Source organism: Aspergillus pseudodeflectus (assembly GCF_044049435.1).
Source record: "Aspergillus pseudodeflectus strain CBS 756.74 chromosome Unknown BJX68scaffold_3, whole genome shotgun sequence".
Taxonomy (NCBI): Eukaryota; Fungi; Ascomycota; class Eurotiomycetes; order Eurotiales; family Aspergillaceae; genus Aspergillus; species Aspergillus pseudodeflectus.
This window is the reverse complement of record NW_027263779.1, coordinates 276,334-292,574: the sequence shown is the minus strand read 5'-3', so window position 1 is coordinate 292,574 and position 16,241 is coordinate 276,334. Positions and strand designations below refer to the sequence as shown.

Below are 16,241 nucleotides of genomic sequence, written 5' to 3'. Positions count from 1 at the left end.
TTTCGGCTTATTTTCGGCTGTGGCTCCACGATTTAGGTTACAACATAACTTTATGCATGTACCATGCGTAGGTCTCAAATGTCCTTAAGCTTCTCGTTGTTGCATCACGTAGTGGTACTACCTACAACCGGATGGGAAAGGAGCGAATCGTGTTCATTTCATCTGATACAGATGGGAAGCTTGGGGTTTCAGGGTCTTGAAAGAGCGTGAAGGTGCTTATTACAGGTGGGGATCCCGATATATATCGTGCCGATCGGCCAACTGCACGAAGAATATCAACTGGGGATACCACCTTGTTCTGTGGCGCTATTTTCATACCGGCCTTGTACTTCCAACAACAGCTGACCGCTCTCCCTGTCCCGCGTTCGGTGCTAATTCTCGCACTATGGCCAGTATCTCTTCCATTGCTTTCCTAGTAACAAGTACCCAATGGTCCTTGTTACCGCTTTATCAGACTGGGTGCGCTTTACTCGTTATCGGGTTATTGAAAGGAATATGGAACAATGGTCATTGACACGGATGCTCCCTCAAAGACACAAAGAACAAGACTCATTACAGATATATAAGAAGCCCCAAAACCATTGTATACGCGATAATCCACCCTCAACAACTCTTTCCCTCCACTAACCACAGATATACTCTTCACCATGGCCTTCACAACCACCACCAACACGACAGAGGGCCAAACCTCTACCGCAGCAGCCATCCGCAACTACATGGCCTACGAGGTCTACCTTGGCTACGACGAATGCGCGCGCCCGGACATCGACACAAAATGGATCGTCATACTACACGGCACAACCACCAAGTCCTGCACGTGGTACACGACCAAAACGCTCCCCAAGCTCGACGGGTACTACAAGCTCGTCCGGCGGTCGATTCACGACGTCGAGGGTAAGCACGAGCACAAGCACATCAAGTGTGAGTACGCGATCAGCAAGAATCCGATTGGGAAGATCGGGTGGGATGAGCGCGTGCTGTTTGATGCGTTGTTTGAGGCGACGGAGGCGCAGAGGAGTCGGAGGGCGATTGTGGATTGGTTGGAGAGGGTTGCGGAGGAGGAGTTGTTGGATCGTGAGGTGTTTAGGAGGGTTATGCGGGAGTTTGAGATGTTGAGGTAGGTGTTCCATTGAATCCTACACCTATTATAGGGTGGAGAGATGGTATCTGGGGCAGTTTCCATAGTAGGTAATATAAACCAAATATGCTACTGAAACACCATTTTCCCCTGTATGTCGTAATGTAAATGTAGTCAGATGCCGCCAGGAAAAACTGTAGACTTGCCTTGCTAATATATATCCTAGTCATGTTAAGGATACTAGGACCTCTCCCCAAACGCGCATTCTGCTATAGGCTGATCTTGGGGCTTTGGGGTATATTAAGGGGGTGTTGCCCACATTTTCACCCCGGTCTCCGAAATTCGGTGTTACTTTTTCGCGCTGTCCACAGACAGGTTGGGGGAGTGTATCGCGACATGCGCCGTGATGATTTTCTCTTAGAGATAGACGTTATTCTCCACGACTATGGCTAGTTTGTACTTGACTGGTGTGAAAGAGTATCCTGCTTATCCACATCACCTGTGTAGAGTCCTTAACTGACCCCCTGGCGACCAGCAATGGCCCAAGTCTGCACCCCCGAGAACGGTTACTGGGGATACGACTACGTCGTCAACACCCAATCCGAGGCGGACGCGATCGCGCAGAGCTGCACAACCATCAACGGCAGCCTCATCATGTACGCAAACTACAGAGGCGCATTCCACCTCCCCAACGTGCGCAACATGCTTGGCAGCTTGCAGTGGCGGAGTTTGCTGGCTGATCCGTATTCCCCCGACGAGCCGTCGCCGACGACGATCGATGTTCCGGATCTCGAACTCGTGAGGAATAGCGTTTACATGGGCTCGCTGCCGGCGCTGGGGAGTTTCTCGGCGCCGAGGTTAAGGAGTGTTGGGTGGAGTGTTCAGCTTGATTATGCGGTTGATGTGGATCTGCGGGCGTTGGAGGAGGCGGAGTATTTCAGTTATACGGGGAATGGTTCTACGCGAGTAGGACCCGAAAGATTAGGGGCCACGACCGAGGCGATCAATTGATCGTGAGATGCAAGTGGCAGATGCTAATCTGTAATTGGCATGCCATGCGTAGTCTCCGCCTTGAATCCCTCCGCGAAGTGCGTTAAAGTGCGCGCATCTGTAACAAGGATCGATGCCTGGAAAACCTCACGCCAGACAACGCATTCAGCCTCTCGCCTCCATCCCTATCTGTTGCCCGGCGCGGTAGAGCTGGACGGGCGGTACTCTGGGTACATCTGCCTCATTTACCTCAAGTTACAGCATGCTAACGGCATATCCAGTGTGTTCCTAACCTAGTACGACGGCGTATAGCTTCGCAATAGATAGCGTGCGAAATCTGACTGGTAGCTTCAATCTGATCACGAGCGCCCCCCTCAACGTGACTTTCCCTTTCGAAGAGGCAGTCTATGTTTATCTCGCGGGCAACATAACAGGGTTTGTGCTCACAGTCAAGAAAGAAGAACCACAGGGGCAGCGAATCCGCCACTACTCTTCCTAACCACAGATCCTGGGAGTCCTTGACAGTTGACTCGCGTCTCGAGATAGACTGCGACGCCACAACAGACAGTCTAGCGAATACCACCGCACACTCCTACACCTGTCGATCTACCACACCGGGCTCGGGCTCCGGGCTCACCACCGGTGCAAAGGCTGGTATCGGCGTTGGAGCTGCTGTTGGTGGACTGGTTATCTTGGGAGCCGCGGAGTGGTGCGTCGCTAGGTGGAAGAAGCAGACGGCAAATAGAGAACAAGATTTACAGCGTGTGGTTACAATGTGTGGGGATGATACTCACCTAGTATTCGACGCATGCAAAAATGACTGAAATCTATATTTTGGTGTGGACCGCAGTGCCATACATAAGACCTACTTACTTACAACTGAGCCCCATAACCAAGAGAACGCAACTTTCCTATTACTCCATCAGATATATGCTACGTAGCAGGATGGTCCGTCTGCAGGCCCGGGTACCAATGACCTGGGTCGCAGCTTCCTGAGGGGACAGACAGAAAAGGAAGGAGGGACTGTCGTCCATGGTCGCCGAGGTGACGAGCGCTCGTGCCTGTCTGGTTGTAGAAGGCGATGACTATGGTACAGAGGGCGAGCCAGGAGCGAATAACTTTGAAAGTGAGCAAGGTATCGATTATGTTTGGTTATAGACATTATTCTTCTATCATGCAATGTTCAGGACGAGTTTAGACATTAGGATATCCAACACAAACCAAGCCAAAAATGACGCTTCAGATGCAGTGTAAACACAAGAAACAAAAGACGAAAAGAAAGGAAGAAAGAAAAAAGAGATCTAAACATTAACAGGCGTCTGCGTCCCACTTGAACTCGCGCCCCTGGAATCCCTCCACGCATGCCACGCCTTGGCTGGGACCGGCGAGTAAATCGAATAAATCGAGTCCGGCCGCGAGGGCAGATTGCCAATATACAATCTGTGCATCCCGCCTTTCTCCTTGAGCGCAACCTCGCTGCTGTTACTAGACGAGAGTGCGCTGCGTGCGACGTAGCTGTGGCTCTGGTACTTGCCGAGCCAAAGCATCTGCTCGTGCTCGCGGAGGTAGCGGTCGGAGCTGAAGGAGTTTTGCACGTTTGCGCGGCCCAGCATACCAAGTTTGCGGCGCTGCTCGACCTTGGCGTACATGCGTTCGGAGATCTTGCGGGTGTTTTCGGGGGTGGGCCGGAATTCGAGTTCGGGGACGATGTCGCCTGGTGCGTCCTCGGCGAATGGCGCCCATTGTTCGAGGAGGGCGAGGACGCGGAGTTGAGCGCGGGCGAGCGAGTCGTAGTCGTTGGGCGCGACGACTTCGGAGAAGCGCTTGCCCGTCGCGCGGTCGGTGACCACACAGAATGAAGCGCCAACGTCTGTGCAGACGACGGGGGCACCCGTCAACGCGGCTTCTCCCATGGCGAGTGGGAGACCTTCGGAGGTGGACGAGTTCATGAACAGCCAGGCGTCTTGCAGGACGACGGAGGGATTGCCGAGACCCTTGAGCACGACGTGCTCGCGGAGTCCCTTGGAGGCGATGACTTCTTGACATTCGGAGGCGTAGGCGGGGGCACGTTCCATGTCGCCGTAGATGTGCAGGCGGTAGTCGCGGAAGCCCCATTTGTTGACGATCAGGTCCGTGGCCATGATGGCCGTTTTGATGTCCTTGACGTAACTGTAGCAGGTCTGGTTAGTAGTAGCCCGGATGAGAAAGGAAAGTAAGAGTGCACGTACCGAATATGAGAAAGCATGACCACAGTCGGTGTTTCCGTCTTGATCGTCTCAATGGGCTTGTACTTCTCCATGTTGGTGATACCGTTGACGACAGGATCAATCTTTCTAGCGAACCTGCGGCGGTGCTGCAGGGCTCCCTCGGCCGTACCAAGCTCAATCTCCCAACCGGGATTGAAGTACTCGGCACAGGGCAGGACCACATCAGCGTGATGTTCAATGAGCACACAGGCCAGGTGACCGAGCGAGATCAGAGTCGTGTTGACAAAGGACGAGTCAAAAGACACGGCGGCAGACAGGAAGACGGTCATTTCACGGAAACTGACGCAGTGATCCCAGACGTGCAGAGCACACTTGCGCTTGGCCTTGCACAGGACACCGTACGTGGCCCCCGTGAAGTGGTGAGAGACCTGGAAGACATCGGGGATGCGTTCGGGGACGGGGATCGAGAAGATGAACAAGTCTAAGAAAAAGTGTTAGCGAATCGATCAGGAGCCACATCACTAGGAACTTACAGCGGTGCCACATGTCCAACGCATTGTCGAGCTGATGAAGCGACGGATGCTCTGCGTCCCACCACTGCGAGACAGGCGTGGTATCCTCGACATCATCACTCAACCAAAGCTCCCGCCAGGCATTCTTGACAGTATCACTCATCCAAACATCGTTCCAGCTACGGCCAGACTCAAAGTACGTGTTCAGGTCTACCAGCGCATTCGTCGCCTCCTCAATATGATGCCTCTTGAGGTTCGTCGTCCGTGCACAACGAACCAGCTTGGTGAGAATCGGAACGAAATGCTTCTCGATGTCCTCCTTGCGCGTATCCTGCGAGCGCTCGACAACGGCCGAGTCAAGCGTATTCTGGAAGACACCGTGCGTCGGGTTCAGGAAATCCAGACCCCACTGCGGCAGAACGGTGAGTGACTGCACGTTCCGTTCAATCTGGAACTTGGGAACACCGTAGTCGTTTGCGTTTTCGGAGATGATGTGCCAGCGGATCCCGTTGAGGTCGTTGACCATGTCACGACGGCAGGCGGAGACACCACCCGGTTCGTTGGGCCAGGTCGCGGTGTCCATGGCGAGAACGTGCAGCTTGGTGTCTGTGTCTTGGAGCTGGGTGGAGAGGGTACGTGTATTGATGCGCGCATCGCCACCAATTCCAAAGCTGTACAGGTCACTGATTTTGAAGGCGGTTTGGGTCCATGAACTGATCTCGGGATCGATATCGACTCGGGCGAGGATAGTGTCGACCTGAGCATCGAGGTAATCACCAGCGGCGTCCAGACGACCAAAGTCACGGTTTCGCCAGTATGGACGGAGAACGCGATCAGAGCGGAGCAGGAGTTCATCGAGCCAGGTGGTGGTCACAGCATCAAACTCCTTGCTGCTCTTCCATGACTTCCACAGGTGCGTGCGTGCACGCGAGGTCGGAATAGGCCGGGTCTTGACATTGAGCCCAAGGAGGCGAGAGAGGGGGTTGGTCTTGATCGACTTGAAAAAGAACAGCGGGTTGTCATGCAAGAAACTGCTCTTGGCCGGCTTCTCGAGAACGTGGAACCAATCCTCGTCGATCATCGGCGGCGTAGCGATCTCTTCACCATTGAGCGTGGTCGCAATCTCCGGATGGAACTTGTGGTCGTACGTCCATTTGGCGTGGTAGATGTCTCCCTCTTGGAAGAAGGTCGCTTCGCTGACTCGCGGGTACGGGATCCACTTGTCTTCACGCTCCGGACGATGGGGAGGAGGCATGCACCAGGAGACCTTGATCTTGATATGCGGGAACGTGTACTCGGCGCGCAGGAGCTCGTCGTCGAACTTGGCGTGCTTGCGGAAGCGATACTTGAACTCCATCGGGTTGACGCCCTGCATCCCAGAGCCAGAGACGATGTAGCCTCGCTCGTCGTACTGCACGATCTGGCCCTCGAGCTCACCCGCCGTGCACTCGCGCTGGATGGGAAGCTTCCGACCGCGCTTTTTCCCGCCGGTGGGATACTCGTAGGCATAGTCATTCAGCAGCTTGCCGGCCTTGTATTCCTCATGGCGGACGAGAACCAGCTTATCAGTATACGTGTTGATGGCAAGCAACTGTTTCTGATCCCTCGGCTCATGCGTATGATTCCCAGAATACTGGTAGAGGAGGGTATTGCCATCAGCCTGCGGCTTGAAAAAGCACGTCGTCAACCCGTCCAGGCTCTCAATGATAATGCGATCCTTCTCGAGAACAGTCTTCCACCCGCGCGTATCCTTGTACAGCTTCGATACCTTCTCGCGGCCATGCAGGAGGACAAGCGGGATGAGGATCCGCTGCAGCAGTTTGCAGAACGACCAGATCCCATTCAGGAGCATTTGCACGGGCCATGCAATGACGAGAGGTTGTCCGCGGAGCATGTACTCTAGCTCACGCTGGTACTCGGGGTCTGCGACCAGGCAAATGACCAGGAACTTGAGACACGTCCTTGCGCTGTTGAGAATGCGCTTGAAGGATAGTTTCATGACTTCCGCGAAGCCCAGGTTGGCGCCGATGGGCGGCGGCAGCAAGGCTTGGATCGGCTTCTCGAATGTCGAGTCCATGAAGACGGGGTAGTCGGGGTACTCGTCGTGCTCCATCCAGCGTTGCGCGAAATACTTGACGGAGAGGGACATTGCGACACCGAGGTTATACCGCGCGACGTAGGCGCCGACGCCCTGGAGGTCAGGCACGCCGACCTTACTCTGGAGCCAGGCAAGTTCCTCGCTGGTGACGCGGCCGGGTTTTCCGGAGCAGCGGCGGACGAGGAAAGAGCGAGCGCAGCGTGGGAGGTCATCCCACTCCAGGTCACAGTCGATACCCAGAAGAAGATGACGGAGGAAGGTGCGCTGTCCATGGTTCGCAACACGGGCGCATTCAGCGGGGGAGCGTTCCAGCTGGTACTTTACGCCTTCAGGGACAGAGAGATCATAGTCGTCGCGGTGGTCGCCGACAAGGAGCTCAGCCATCATCGAGTGGTCGTGCGACAAGCCGAGTTTCGCCTCCGCAGTGGCTTGTACGACAGCTTCGGCGATGGCGCGGCAGTTGCGGCGGATGTTTGTCGTCCAGTCTTGGCCGACGAGGCCGGGGCCGATGACGACGAAGATGTGGAGTTTCTCGCCAGTCAGGCGGCTGACGGCGCGAATGCGTTGCTCGGTTTGCAGGAGGTGTTCAGCGGAGACGAATTCGATGATCGTCTGGCCAGAAACCCAGAGGCGGACCACATCACGGAGGAGAGTCTCGGAGTCGGGGAATGCAACCTGCACGAGGGCCGACTGCTTCGCGCCAGAGTTGGACATGATGACCTCCTTGACTTCGATGCCAGGGTGCGTTTCAGGGTCCAGACGGTGACGCATATCTTGGGGAAGTGCATTGATGTTGTCATAGGTCTGAGCGAGGGTAGTCGGGGACAGATCAAGGTACGGCTCAAGCGAGCTGCTGGTGTACGAGGGCGGGGGGCCGCTGGCAGATTTACCACTCGACTGGAACTCGGGCTTGCGCTTGAACGTGGGAAGACCAATATCCGACATCCAGAGGGAGTAGATGGCCGCAGTCCACGTACCAGAACCCAGACAGATGACGCTGCTCCAGGCAAAAGCAGGAATAACTTCGCGAAGAACAATGCCCGTGACGAAACCGACGAGGGAGCCAAGAGCAAGGCAACGAGCTGCTTGTGGACCAGTGAAGATCCGGTTGTACTGGTAGAACAGCAGACCACTATAGGCGACGATGTACGCGAGATACATGATGGTTGCCTTGGGCGAGCTCTCGAACGCCCACATCAACGCGAGTGTGACGGCCGTACCCCAGATGTGCAGGAAGAAGAACTTCATCAGGTTGCCCCAGTACAATGTCTGCCTCTCACCAGAGTTGTGAGACAGAACCTTGCGCAAGCTGTCCAGAGACGAGATGGACTCTGTGATTCGTTGGGTGACAGACGTCCAGAGAGGCTGTGAGACGGCATCGAGAATGAGAGCACCCGCGAGATAGTACCCCAGACCAAAACCAACAGCCAGGCGGAATTCCGAGCTCGAGGCAGTAGACAGACCAACGAGAGATTCACCAGTAAACAGTGCAGTCCACTTATCCATGAGTGCAATAATAAAGTAGAGGATACCACACCACACATCGGAGCCTGTGTGGCGCCAGTGGAGGAACGCGCTGTGAAGCCTGATACCTTTTTGCATGTCACCCATCGTATCAACAGCAGCCTTGAGCTGCAAGTTCCAGGTGGGACTGTATGCGAGAGGGATCTTGGTGCGCGAGTAACGGCAGTACCAGACGAGTAGGAACATGGTTGACGAATAACCTTCGGCCATCTTGCGAACGAACTCGTCGTTTGTGCCCTTGGACCAGAAGCGACGCTTGCGCTCTCTGGTGACTTCCTCAACGAGGGTCTTGCGAGGGGCTGAAGAGGTGGTGACGTCCTTCTCCACGGGAATGCCGCGGGCTTTCCTGGATTCGACGTACCACTGGACAACTTCTCCGTCAGTCACGCGAGGGATTCTCAAGTACCAGGAGTTCCATTGCGACATGACGCGGCGGGCACCGAGGAGAAGCGAGAGAAGGAAGAGACCGAGCAGGCACAGGTAAATGACCGAGTCATGGCCAACCCAGAGGGTGACGATGGGGGCGACAAAGAGGATGGGAATGCAGCTCATGATGACCGTACGACCCTGCCTTGGTTAGTATAGATGTTGGAGAATATACATCAATGGGAACTTACCGATTGGAACTCAAACCCAGGCATTTGATAAATCGCCAACACCGAGAGAAGCATCAGGTACGCAGCCAGGAAGAAGAAATACAGGAAGAACAGGACACCAGCTGCGAACCCTTTGACACAACCGATCGCGATCATGGCAATAAGACCACCAACAAGCGCAACTGCGCAACCAGCAATGAAGCGGGTCATGATGAACATGCTCATCGCAGGGAAGGCCATCGCATACAAGTAGTAACTGCCTCCGGAACTGATCCAGCTGCCAAAGCCACCACAGACCAGGAGGGCGACCATGAGCGCAGTAGTGGCGAGTGTCTTGTCCGTGTCGCTCATGAACGTGGTCAGGTACAGTCCTCGTCCAACCGTGGTCAACATGGTGATATCGATCAGGGCAGGCAGGGCGAAGATTCCGAGGAAGGTCACGCGGTAGTAGAAGGGGACTTCGTGCTTGTCACCCTCGGGATCCAGATCCATGTCCATAGACGCGTAGGCAGTAGGCAGTTCAGTAAAGACTTCCTCACGACGAGTGGGCTGGTGCACGTTGTAATACGCGCGGTAGCGGGCGGCGATGATCTTTCCCAGAAGCTTGGGAGTCATATCAAAGAACAGATCGCATCGAGCACCAAGGGCGTACATCTCTGCGAAACAGGCAGCCTGAACAGTGTGCCCGTTGGGGAGAGGGTTGCGGTCGAGGACCTCGAGGTAGATTTCGTTGAGCGAGAGACGACGGAACGCACAGAAGATGGCAAGGGCAAACATGTCGACACCAGCGTCGACGCGATCCGCTTTGAGGATTCCTTGGATGACGGTCGTGAGTTGCCCGAGCGTGTGGGAGTCGCAGGCCATGAGGATTTGCGGGAGGCGGGCATCGACCTCTTTGAACAACTCAAGCGCAGACAGAGCGTCCGGAGCCCAGCATCCTTGCTCGCGATACCATGCCAGACGCGCATAGACCAAGTCCTCCGCCGAGATCTTGCCGCTGAGGTATTCACTCGAGCTGAGGGCGCGCAACTGAGCGAGGGTCGGGATGTCCATGAGGAAGTGTTCACAGCAAGCGCGGACCTTGGCCGTCAGATCAGCGCACTCCTGGCATAGCGTAAGCGAGAGACGGCGCATCCAGAGCATGGCCTCGGTCGGGGTGAGCTGCTCAATGTCACTCACGATCCGCGGCGGCAGCTGCCATTTCTCAGACAGAGTCCCGTTGACCTTTGCGAGCGCAACTTCGGCCATGAAGCACTGGTAGCGAGAATAGCCCCTGCTCGACATGAAGGTATGCAGAATGGAACCCGTGCGATCCTTCTCCGTCTTGCCCGAGAGATAAATGTCGAGCGAGCCAATCCCATGGTTCTGTTGATACATGCCCCAGATCTGCGTCTCCATGCGCGTGCGGAAGCCAGAGTGCAGACCCGAGTACACTCGGATCGGATCGGTGTCGGACCCTTCGCAGGAGATAAGCAGGTCGTACAGTTCACGGGCGGCCTTTGCACCTTCGGCGTCGGTGGCCTGGAACGCGCGGAGCTCGCCGGCGATTCGTCGGAGTTCGGCCTTCTTGAAGGGGTCCAAGAGGTTGAGTTCGCGGACATGCCGCTGCGCCTGCAGCAGATCCTCAATCTCCTTGCGCGTGCACTCCAGACCAAGTTGAAAGCAGCCGAGGCCAGAGAGGTCGTGACCATCAGACGAGACGGAGAAGGGGTTTGTCATGAGGGGTTCGTTGAGCGAGGGCCATTGCAGCTCGTCGATGACAAACACCTTGCCATCGTTTTCGATGTTTGGTTGCGGAGGGAGCAGCGCGAGCTTTTGTCGGAGGTTGGGCACAAAGTACTGCAGGGACTCGTACAAGCTCTCATGGCCGCAGGTGTCGTGCTCGATCTTTCCATTCTGGCGCCAAAAGTCGTGGGCAGCGAGAGTCTGTTCATTCTTCATCCACATCAGCGCACCGATCGGCTCGTGAATGACAGTCTTGCCCGACGCGATCGTCGCATCCGTCAAAGAGCTCTGAGTGCCGATCCAGCTCATGGCACTGTTGTAGTTGCACCATTTGTAGCTGCGATGGAGAACATCATGAGACAACTCCACATCATCATCAACCGTATCCCACATGGCGAGGGTCGAGTCACCAATGGGCTTCTGCGCGGCAGCGACCCGCATCACCGTGCGCATCTTCTCCATCTGGAAGTAGTTGCGCCGGTCGCCGTTGGGCAGGATGGTACCATTGCGGTAGACGACACCCCGGATGCGAGCCATGTCGATTTCGCGGCAGGTCTTTTCGGGGAGGTAGTCCGGGGGCGCAACCTCGAGCCAGACGTCGAGGCCCAGCCCGTTGATGAACTTGACGAGCTCATTCAGGATGACCGGCTGGAAGGTGTCGTGGCAGTCGGCCAACAGGACCGCGTTGAAGAGTGACTGGGAGTCGCCGGGCCGGCGGAGACGGTTGACAAGTGTCGCAGTCAAGCCACGGATGACATGGTCGACTTCATCGCTGTCGGTGCTGGTGTCCGACTCGATGAGCTTGCGAACATCCAGCCGGGCAAGAATATTCGTTGCCGATGTGCCTCTTGCGAGAGCATCCAGTACACCAGGCTGGAAGGGATCCAGGACGACCACGTCCCATTGTGAGAGGAGCCGTGCCTGGTTGGATGTTGGTGGGTTGGCAAAGCCCCCGAGGTAGACCCCGAACGTCTTGGGATCTGACCGTGTGGAGGGTGGGGTGTATAGAGTCGGGGTCTCTTTCTTTAAGCGCTCGATGACTCGTGCTGTGGATGAAGGGACCTCTGATAGTTGATGGCGTGTCTGGCGACGATGGTCAGCGAGAGTTCATTCATACAAGAAGAGAGAAGGGAGCTCACCCGCCAATATTGATATAGTTTCCGTCCGACCAGGTACAAGAAATATATACTACCAAGTACAATCGTGACAAGCAGACACGCCGCCAAGACCTATGCACGCTGTTAGGAGTCGCCAGGGGTACAGATTCAAAGCACAACTGCATCGCACTCAAACTCACCCGCTGCCACCAGGTCTCGGTCATGCGATCCCATCCCGTCGCCTGCAAACCCAGGTACTCGGCCCCCATAGCGACGGCGAGTCCAGTGGGCAAAACGAAGGACTAAACAAACAAGAAACGGAAAAGGAAAAAAAAAAGGTCCAAGAGGTAGCGAGTGAGATCCGATCCTGGTCACCCAGAGGTCGCGGGAGCCGTGTGGGTTATGTAGATAGGAAATGGGGACCAGCACGCACGGCGCGCCACCAGTGACTGGCAGTTCGAAAGGTAGGACCCGCAGCTGGAGCCTCAGCGCCTGGAGTCGGGTCTGCAGAGTTTTAACCAGATGCGTCAGTTGGCGACCAGGGATGGGACGAGTTCTGGAGGCGCCCAATGGGCCGTGAGGGAGTCCGGCGTGTCGTGTCTGTTACCAGTTCACCCCCAAAGAAACCATGACCCCCAAAATAGAATACTCTGACCGGGGCTGGATGCAAGTCTCACCTTGGCTGGGGCTTTCAAAGACTGAAAGTCTCGTAAAAAGACGGGTTGCTTACATTAGGGCTGACCGATAAGAGCTGTTCTGGCTTTGTCTGCCACCCTCCTTTGAGACGTTTCTTTTCCTGTCGGCCCAGTTCGCCTGCTCGCTGCGAACCCAAGCGCCGCCAAAGTCAAATAAAAGACATACCAAAATCCAAAGTGCGAATCCTTCGCGTTTTGCTGATACGTCTTGTTGTTTTTTGGATTGCTCCAGACCAACCTGGGACCCTTGTGATACCCCCGAATTTAGACCTGGTGCTCTTTGAAACTCCCATTTATTATCCATTTCCACACCCGACAGACTGCTGCAATCTTTATCCTCTTCTTTTTCCTTTCCTTCGCCTTCGTTTGTCTGTCTGTCTGTCTGGCTATTGACCCTCCAGAGCAGAAATGGAGGCGCTCCAAAACAGCAAAGAGGGGAGCCGCCCTGGGTTGCATCGAAAGTGCCAGCTGCAGCGCCGCTGGTGGATTACCATTGGGATCGCAGTGGCCATAGTCGTGATCCTCGTAATTGTCATTCCACTGGCCATCATCCTCCCCAAGCGCGGAGACGACGGCGGAAAGCCCTCGAGCGTCATCTTCCCGCTGTACATCTATCCCGAGAACAACAGTACCTGGGGGCCATTGTACGAAGCGTAAGTCACTACAATTGTCTACTCCCCATCGAATCTCGTCTCCATGAGACACCGATTGCAGGGTCCCTGTTTCGCGCTGACTCAACCAGGGTCCTGACACACCCGGACCTGCACTTCCTGGTGATTGTGAACCCACAGAGCGGGCCGGGCGAAACATCGTCCCCGGACGAAGCGTACCAGACTGCCCTCCACCAGCTCGACACGTACCCCAACGTGCAGAAAGTGGGATACGTGCGCACGGGGTACGCCGAGCGCAACATCTCCGAGGTGCTCGCAGACGTAGCGACGTACGGCGGATGGCAGGCGCAGTCGAGCGCGTTTGCGATGGAGGGGATTTTCTTCGACGAGTCGCCACACCAGTATGCGGCCGAGACGGTCGAGTACCTCGAGCGGATCAATCTGGCCGTTAAGAATGTGACGGGGCTGACTGGGGAGCGGACGGTGAGTCTTTTTTTTCAAACCAACCTCGTCTCAACTCTCGGTGATGTGATCGGGATTTGGCAATGGAAGCCGGCGAAAACGCAACGATCGAGTCAAAATTGGGTCTTTCGGACTGGGTCTGGCGATCGCTCGGGTAAACCGTGGGCTTTTGCCGGGTGGAGCTCGATCTTCCTTCGCGCGGTTGGCGAGGTTTTGTCTCTTGGCCCACTTGCTGCGATCGATTGACCTGATTTACCTGATTTCCTCGGTTGGGGCCGCAGCGAAGAGTCAAAACTGACGGGAGAATTGACAGGTCATCCACAACCCAGGCACCATCCCGGACGCGCGCCTCGCCGTCCCCAACACCGACATCACCGTCGTCTTCGAGCAGAGCTACGACCACTACGAGACGAGCCAAAAGGCCGCGCTGTCGGAAGAAAAGGATGCTGACCGGGACAGCTGGGCTTACGTCTTCCACTCGGTGCCGCAGATGAGCAACAGCACTCTGGAGCATTTTGTCAACGACATCAGCCACAAGGCAGCCTGGCTGTATCTGACAACGCGGACCGACAGCTACTACGAGTTCTTCGACCCGCGCCTAGAAGAATTTGTCGATGTCGTGCCGACGTGATTCGCCCAGAGGGATTGCGGCATTCAGCGGTGGTGGAGACGGCATTGAGCTGGTAGGCGCCAGGTTGTGAGACAGCAGACGCAATATTATTACAGTTGCGCTCGAATATAGCCCAAGAATCACCCAAGAATCCAGACTGATGGCGGTGGATCGCAGGTGCAGAAGCGTGGATGAGGCGCCGAGTGGATTGGCCAGTGGTTGTCGGCTACGATGGTCTGTTTTTTTGTCTCGTACCTTATCTCTCGAATTATATTAGTGGCTGGCCAGCCTAGTGGCGTTCTTGGGTTAGCGTTCTATTTGGGGGTTTTCCTTTGACACCGGTCAGCACTAGTGCATGTTTTGGTTTGGTCTGGCGTTTTGGCATTTGGCATTTGGCGTTTGGCATTTGGCATTTCTAGATTCGCAATGGAGGCTGTTGTGAGACTCAGCTCAACCCGGCTAATATGGCTGCTATAAATCCGCGCCATCCATGCAGCAACGCACACGCTGGGATCACCCCATTTTCCTGATTATCTTCCATCCCATTGGCCCATTTATATCATCTCGCCATCCCCGATACCCACCCACCATGCCTCCCAAAGCAGCCGTCGTGGTACCCCTGTACATCTACCCACTGACCTCCGAAACATGGGCCCCCCTCTACACAGCGTCAGTACCCAGCGCGAGTCAAACTTCGATCTCACACAGACCACAGACCACAGACCCCATTGAACCTTTACTCACCCGCACAGAATCGAGCAAAATCCCGCTCTCACCTTCCTCGTCATCGTCAACCCCAACAGCGGCCCCGGCGAGCCCGACCAAGCCTCCCCGGACCACAACTACGCGCGCGAAGTCCCGCGGCTCAACGCTTACGCCAACGTGTACACCGTAGGCTACATCCGGATCGACTACTGCAGGAAGCCCCTCAACGAGGCCTGCGATGAGATTGCGCGATACGCCGGGTGGGCCGCGGACTATGAGGCTACGAAGCTCGGCGTGCGCGGCATCTTTGTTGACGAGACGCCGAACCATGAGTCGGAGGAGAGGGTCGAGTACCTTGAGAGGCTGACGAGGTTCATCAAGGAGTGTGAGAGGATTCTGGGTGACAAGTTTGTATGTCCTGTCTCTGTTGTTGTCTTGTTCGCGTGGTGGGTGGTCAAACCGCGGGCTCCGCTAGGCCGCACCTTCCGTCCACTGCTCCATCCATCCCGCCCGCATCTCCATATTTACCCGTCCTTTCCAACTTGACTTTCTCCGTGCAAGTTTATCTCGATAATGTAGTCCTGACTCGCAACACTGCTAACCGACCTCTCCTCTAGGTAATCCACAACCCAGGAACAGCCCCATCCCCGTCAATCGCCGCGACCGCCGAAATGACCTTCATCTGCGAAGAGCCGTACTCGCGGTACCGCAGCGACGAGGTGCAAAAGTGGCTGGAGCTGCATCCGTTTGAGCGGACGCGCGCCGGGTTCATGCTTAGCGGGGTGCCGAACGAGGAGCTGCATGGGCTCGTGCAGGAGCTCCGGCACCGGTCGGCGTACATCTTCGTCACGGAGGTTGTGGATGATTTTTACGAGAGCTTTGGGGAGAGGAGTTGGGGGGCGTTTATGCGGGCGTTGCAGCACGGTGACGGTGAGGAGAGTGGTGAGCAGCATGGTGAGCAGGATGGCGAGCAGGTGGCGTCGGCGAGACCGTTACCCTAGATTCTCGACTTTCTGTCGTGGACATTAGTACCTGCTTCTGCGATGTATGATCCGTCGCTTCTATGGATGACGAATTTACGGCTGAATTGAACTGATCCCAAAGCCCAACAAACGAACTTGATTATTCTTCTTGACAGATGCACAGTGTCGCTTTAGCCAAGCCACGCCACCTCGCGAGCCATGGCGGCATTGGCGACGAATGTGATTCGTAGCCTGAGCTCAAGACTCACTAGCGGTGTGCTACGTATCATCTCTCCCACTCAGCCGTACACGTGGCGCTCGTATTGGATTCATCAACTGTGCCTTATCATCTTTAGGCTGGAGGCTCCG

At 55.7% G+C, this 16,241-nt stretch overlaps 5 protein-coding genes across 5 annotated transcripts; 4 read left to right on the top strand and 1 right to left on the bottom strand.

Moving 5' to 3' along the window:
- Positions 1–647: 647 nt before the first annotated feature.
- On the top strand, positions 648–1,121 carry BJX68DRAFT_261705 (uncharacterized protein; the record flags this gene model as incomplete). Its single annotated transcript, XM_071044216.1, has 1 exon — positions 648–1,121. One exon carries the CDS (start codon positions 648–650, stop codon positions 1,119–1,121), a length of 474 nt encoding a protein of 157 aa, XP_070904195.1.
- A 494-nt stretch (positions 1,122–1,615) lies between these two features.
- On the top strand, positions 1,616–2,892 carry BJX68DRAFT_261704 (uncharacterized protein; the record flags this gene model as incomplete). The annotated part of the gene is made up of 4 exons (XM_071044215.1): positions 1,616–2,033; positions 2,142–2,298; positions 2,366–2,503; positions 2,574–2,892. The coding sequence occupies 4 exons, from the start codon at positions 1,616–1,618 to the stop codon at positions 2,890–2,892; spliced, it is 1,032 nt and encodes a 343-aa protein (XP_070904194.1).
- A 477-nt stretch (positions 2,893–3,369) lies between these two features.
- Positions 3,370–12,096, bottom strand: BJX68DRAFT_261703 (glycosyltransferase family 4 protein; the record flags this gene model as incomplete). The annotated part of the gene is made up of 6 exons (XM_071044214.1): positions 3,370–4,237; positions 4,297–4,756; positions 4,809–8,976; positions 9,027–11,813; positions 11,870–11,959; positions 12,028–12,096. The coding sequence occupies 6 exons, from the start codon at positions 12,094–12,096 to the stop codon at positions 3,370–3,372; spliced, it is 8,442 nt and encodes a 2,813-aa protein (XP_070904193.1).
- A 393-nt stretch (positions 12,097–12,489) lies between these two features.
- Positions 12,490–14,461, top strand: BJX68DRAFT_114723 (spherulation-specific family 4 protein). The gene is made up of 4 exons (XM_071035977.1): positions 12,490–12,699; positions 12,929–13,175; positions 13,265–13,616; positions 13,909–14,461. The coding sequence occupies exons 2-4, from the start codon at positions 12,931–12,933 to the stop codon at positions 14,224–14,226; spliced, it is 915 nt and encodes a 304-aa protein (XP_070904192.1). The 5' UTR covers positions 12,490–12,699; positions 12,929–12,930; the 3' UTR covers positions 14,227–14,461.
- A 333-nt stretch (positions 14,462–14,794) lies between these two features.
- On the top strand, positions 14,795–15,911 carry BJX68DRAFT_261701 (spherulation-specific family 4 protein; the record flags this gene model as incomplete). The annotated part of the gene is made up of 3 exons (XM_071044213.1): positions 14,795–14,874; positions 14,958–15,321; positions 15,528–15,911. The coding sequence occupies 3 exons, from the start codon at positions 14,795–14,797 to the stop codon at positions 15,909–15,911; spliced, it is 828 nt and encodes a 275-aa protein (XP_070904191.1).
- Positions 15,912–16,241: the final 330 nt, after the last annotated feature.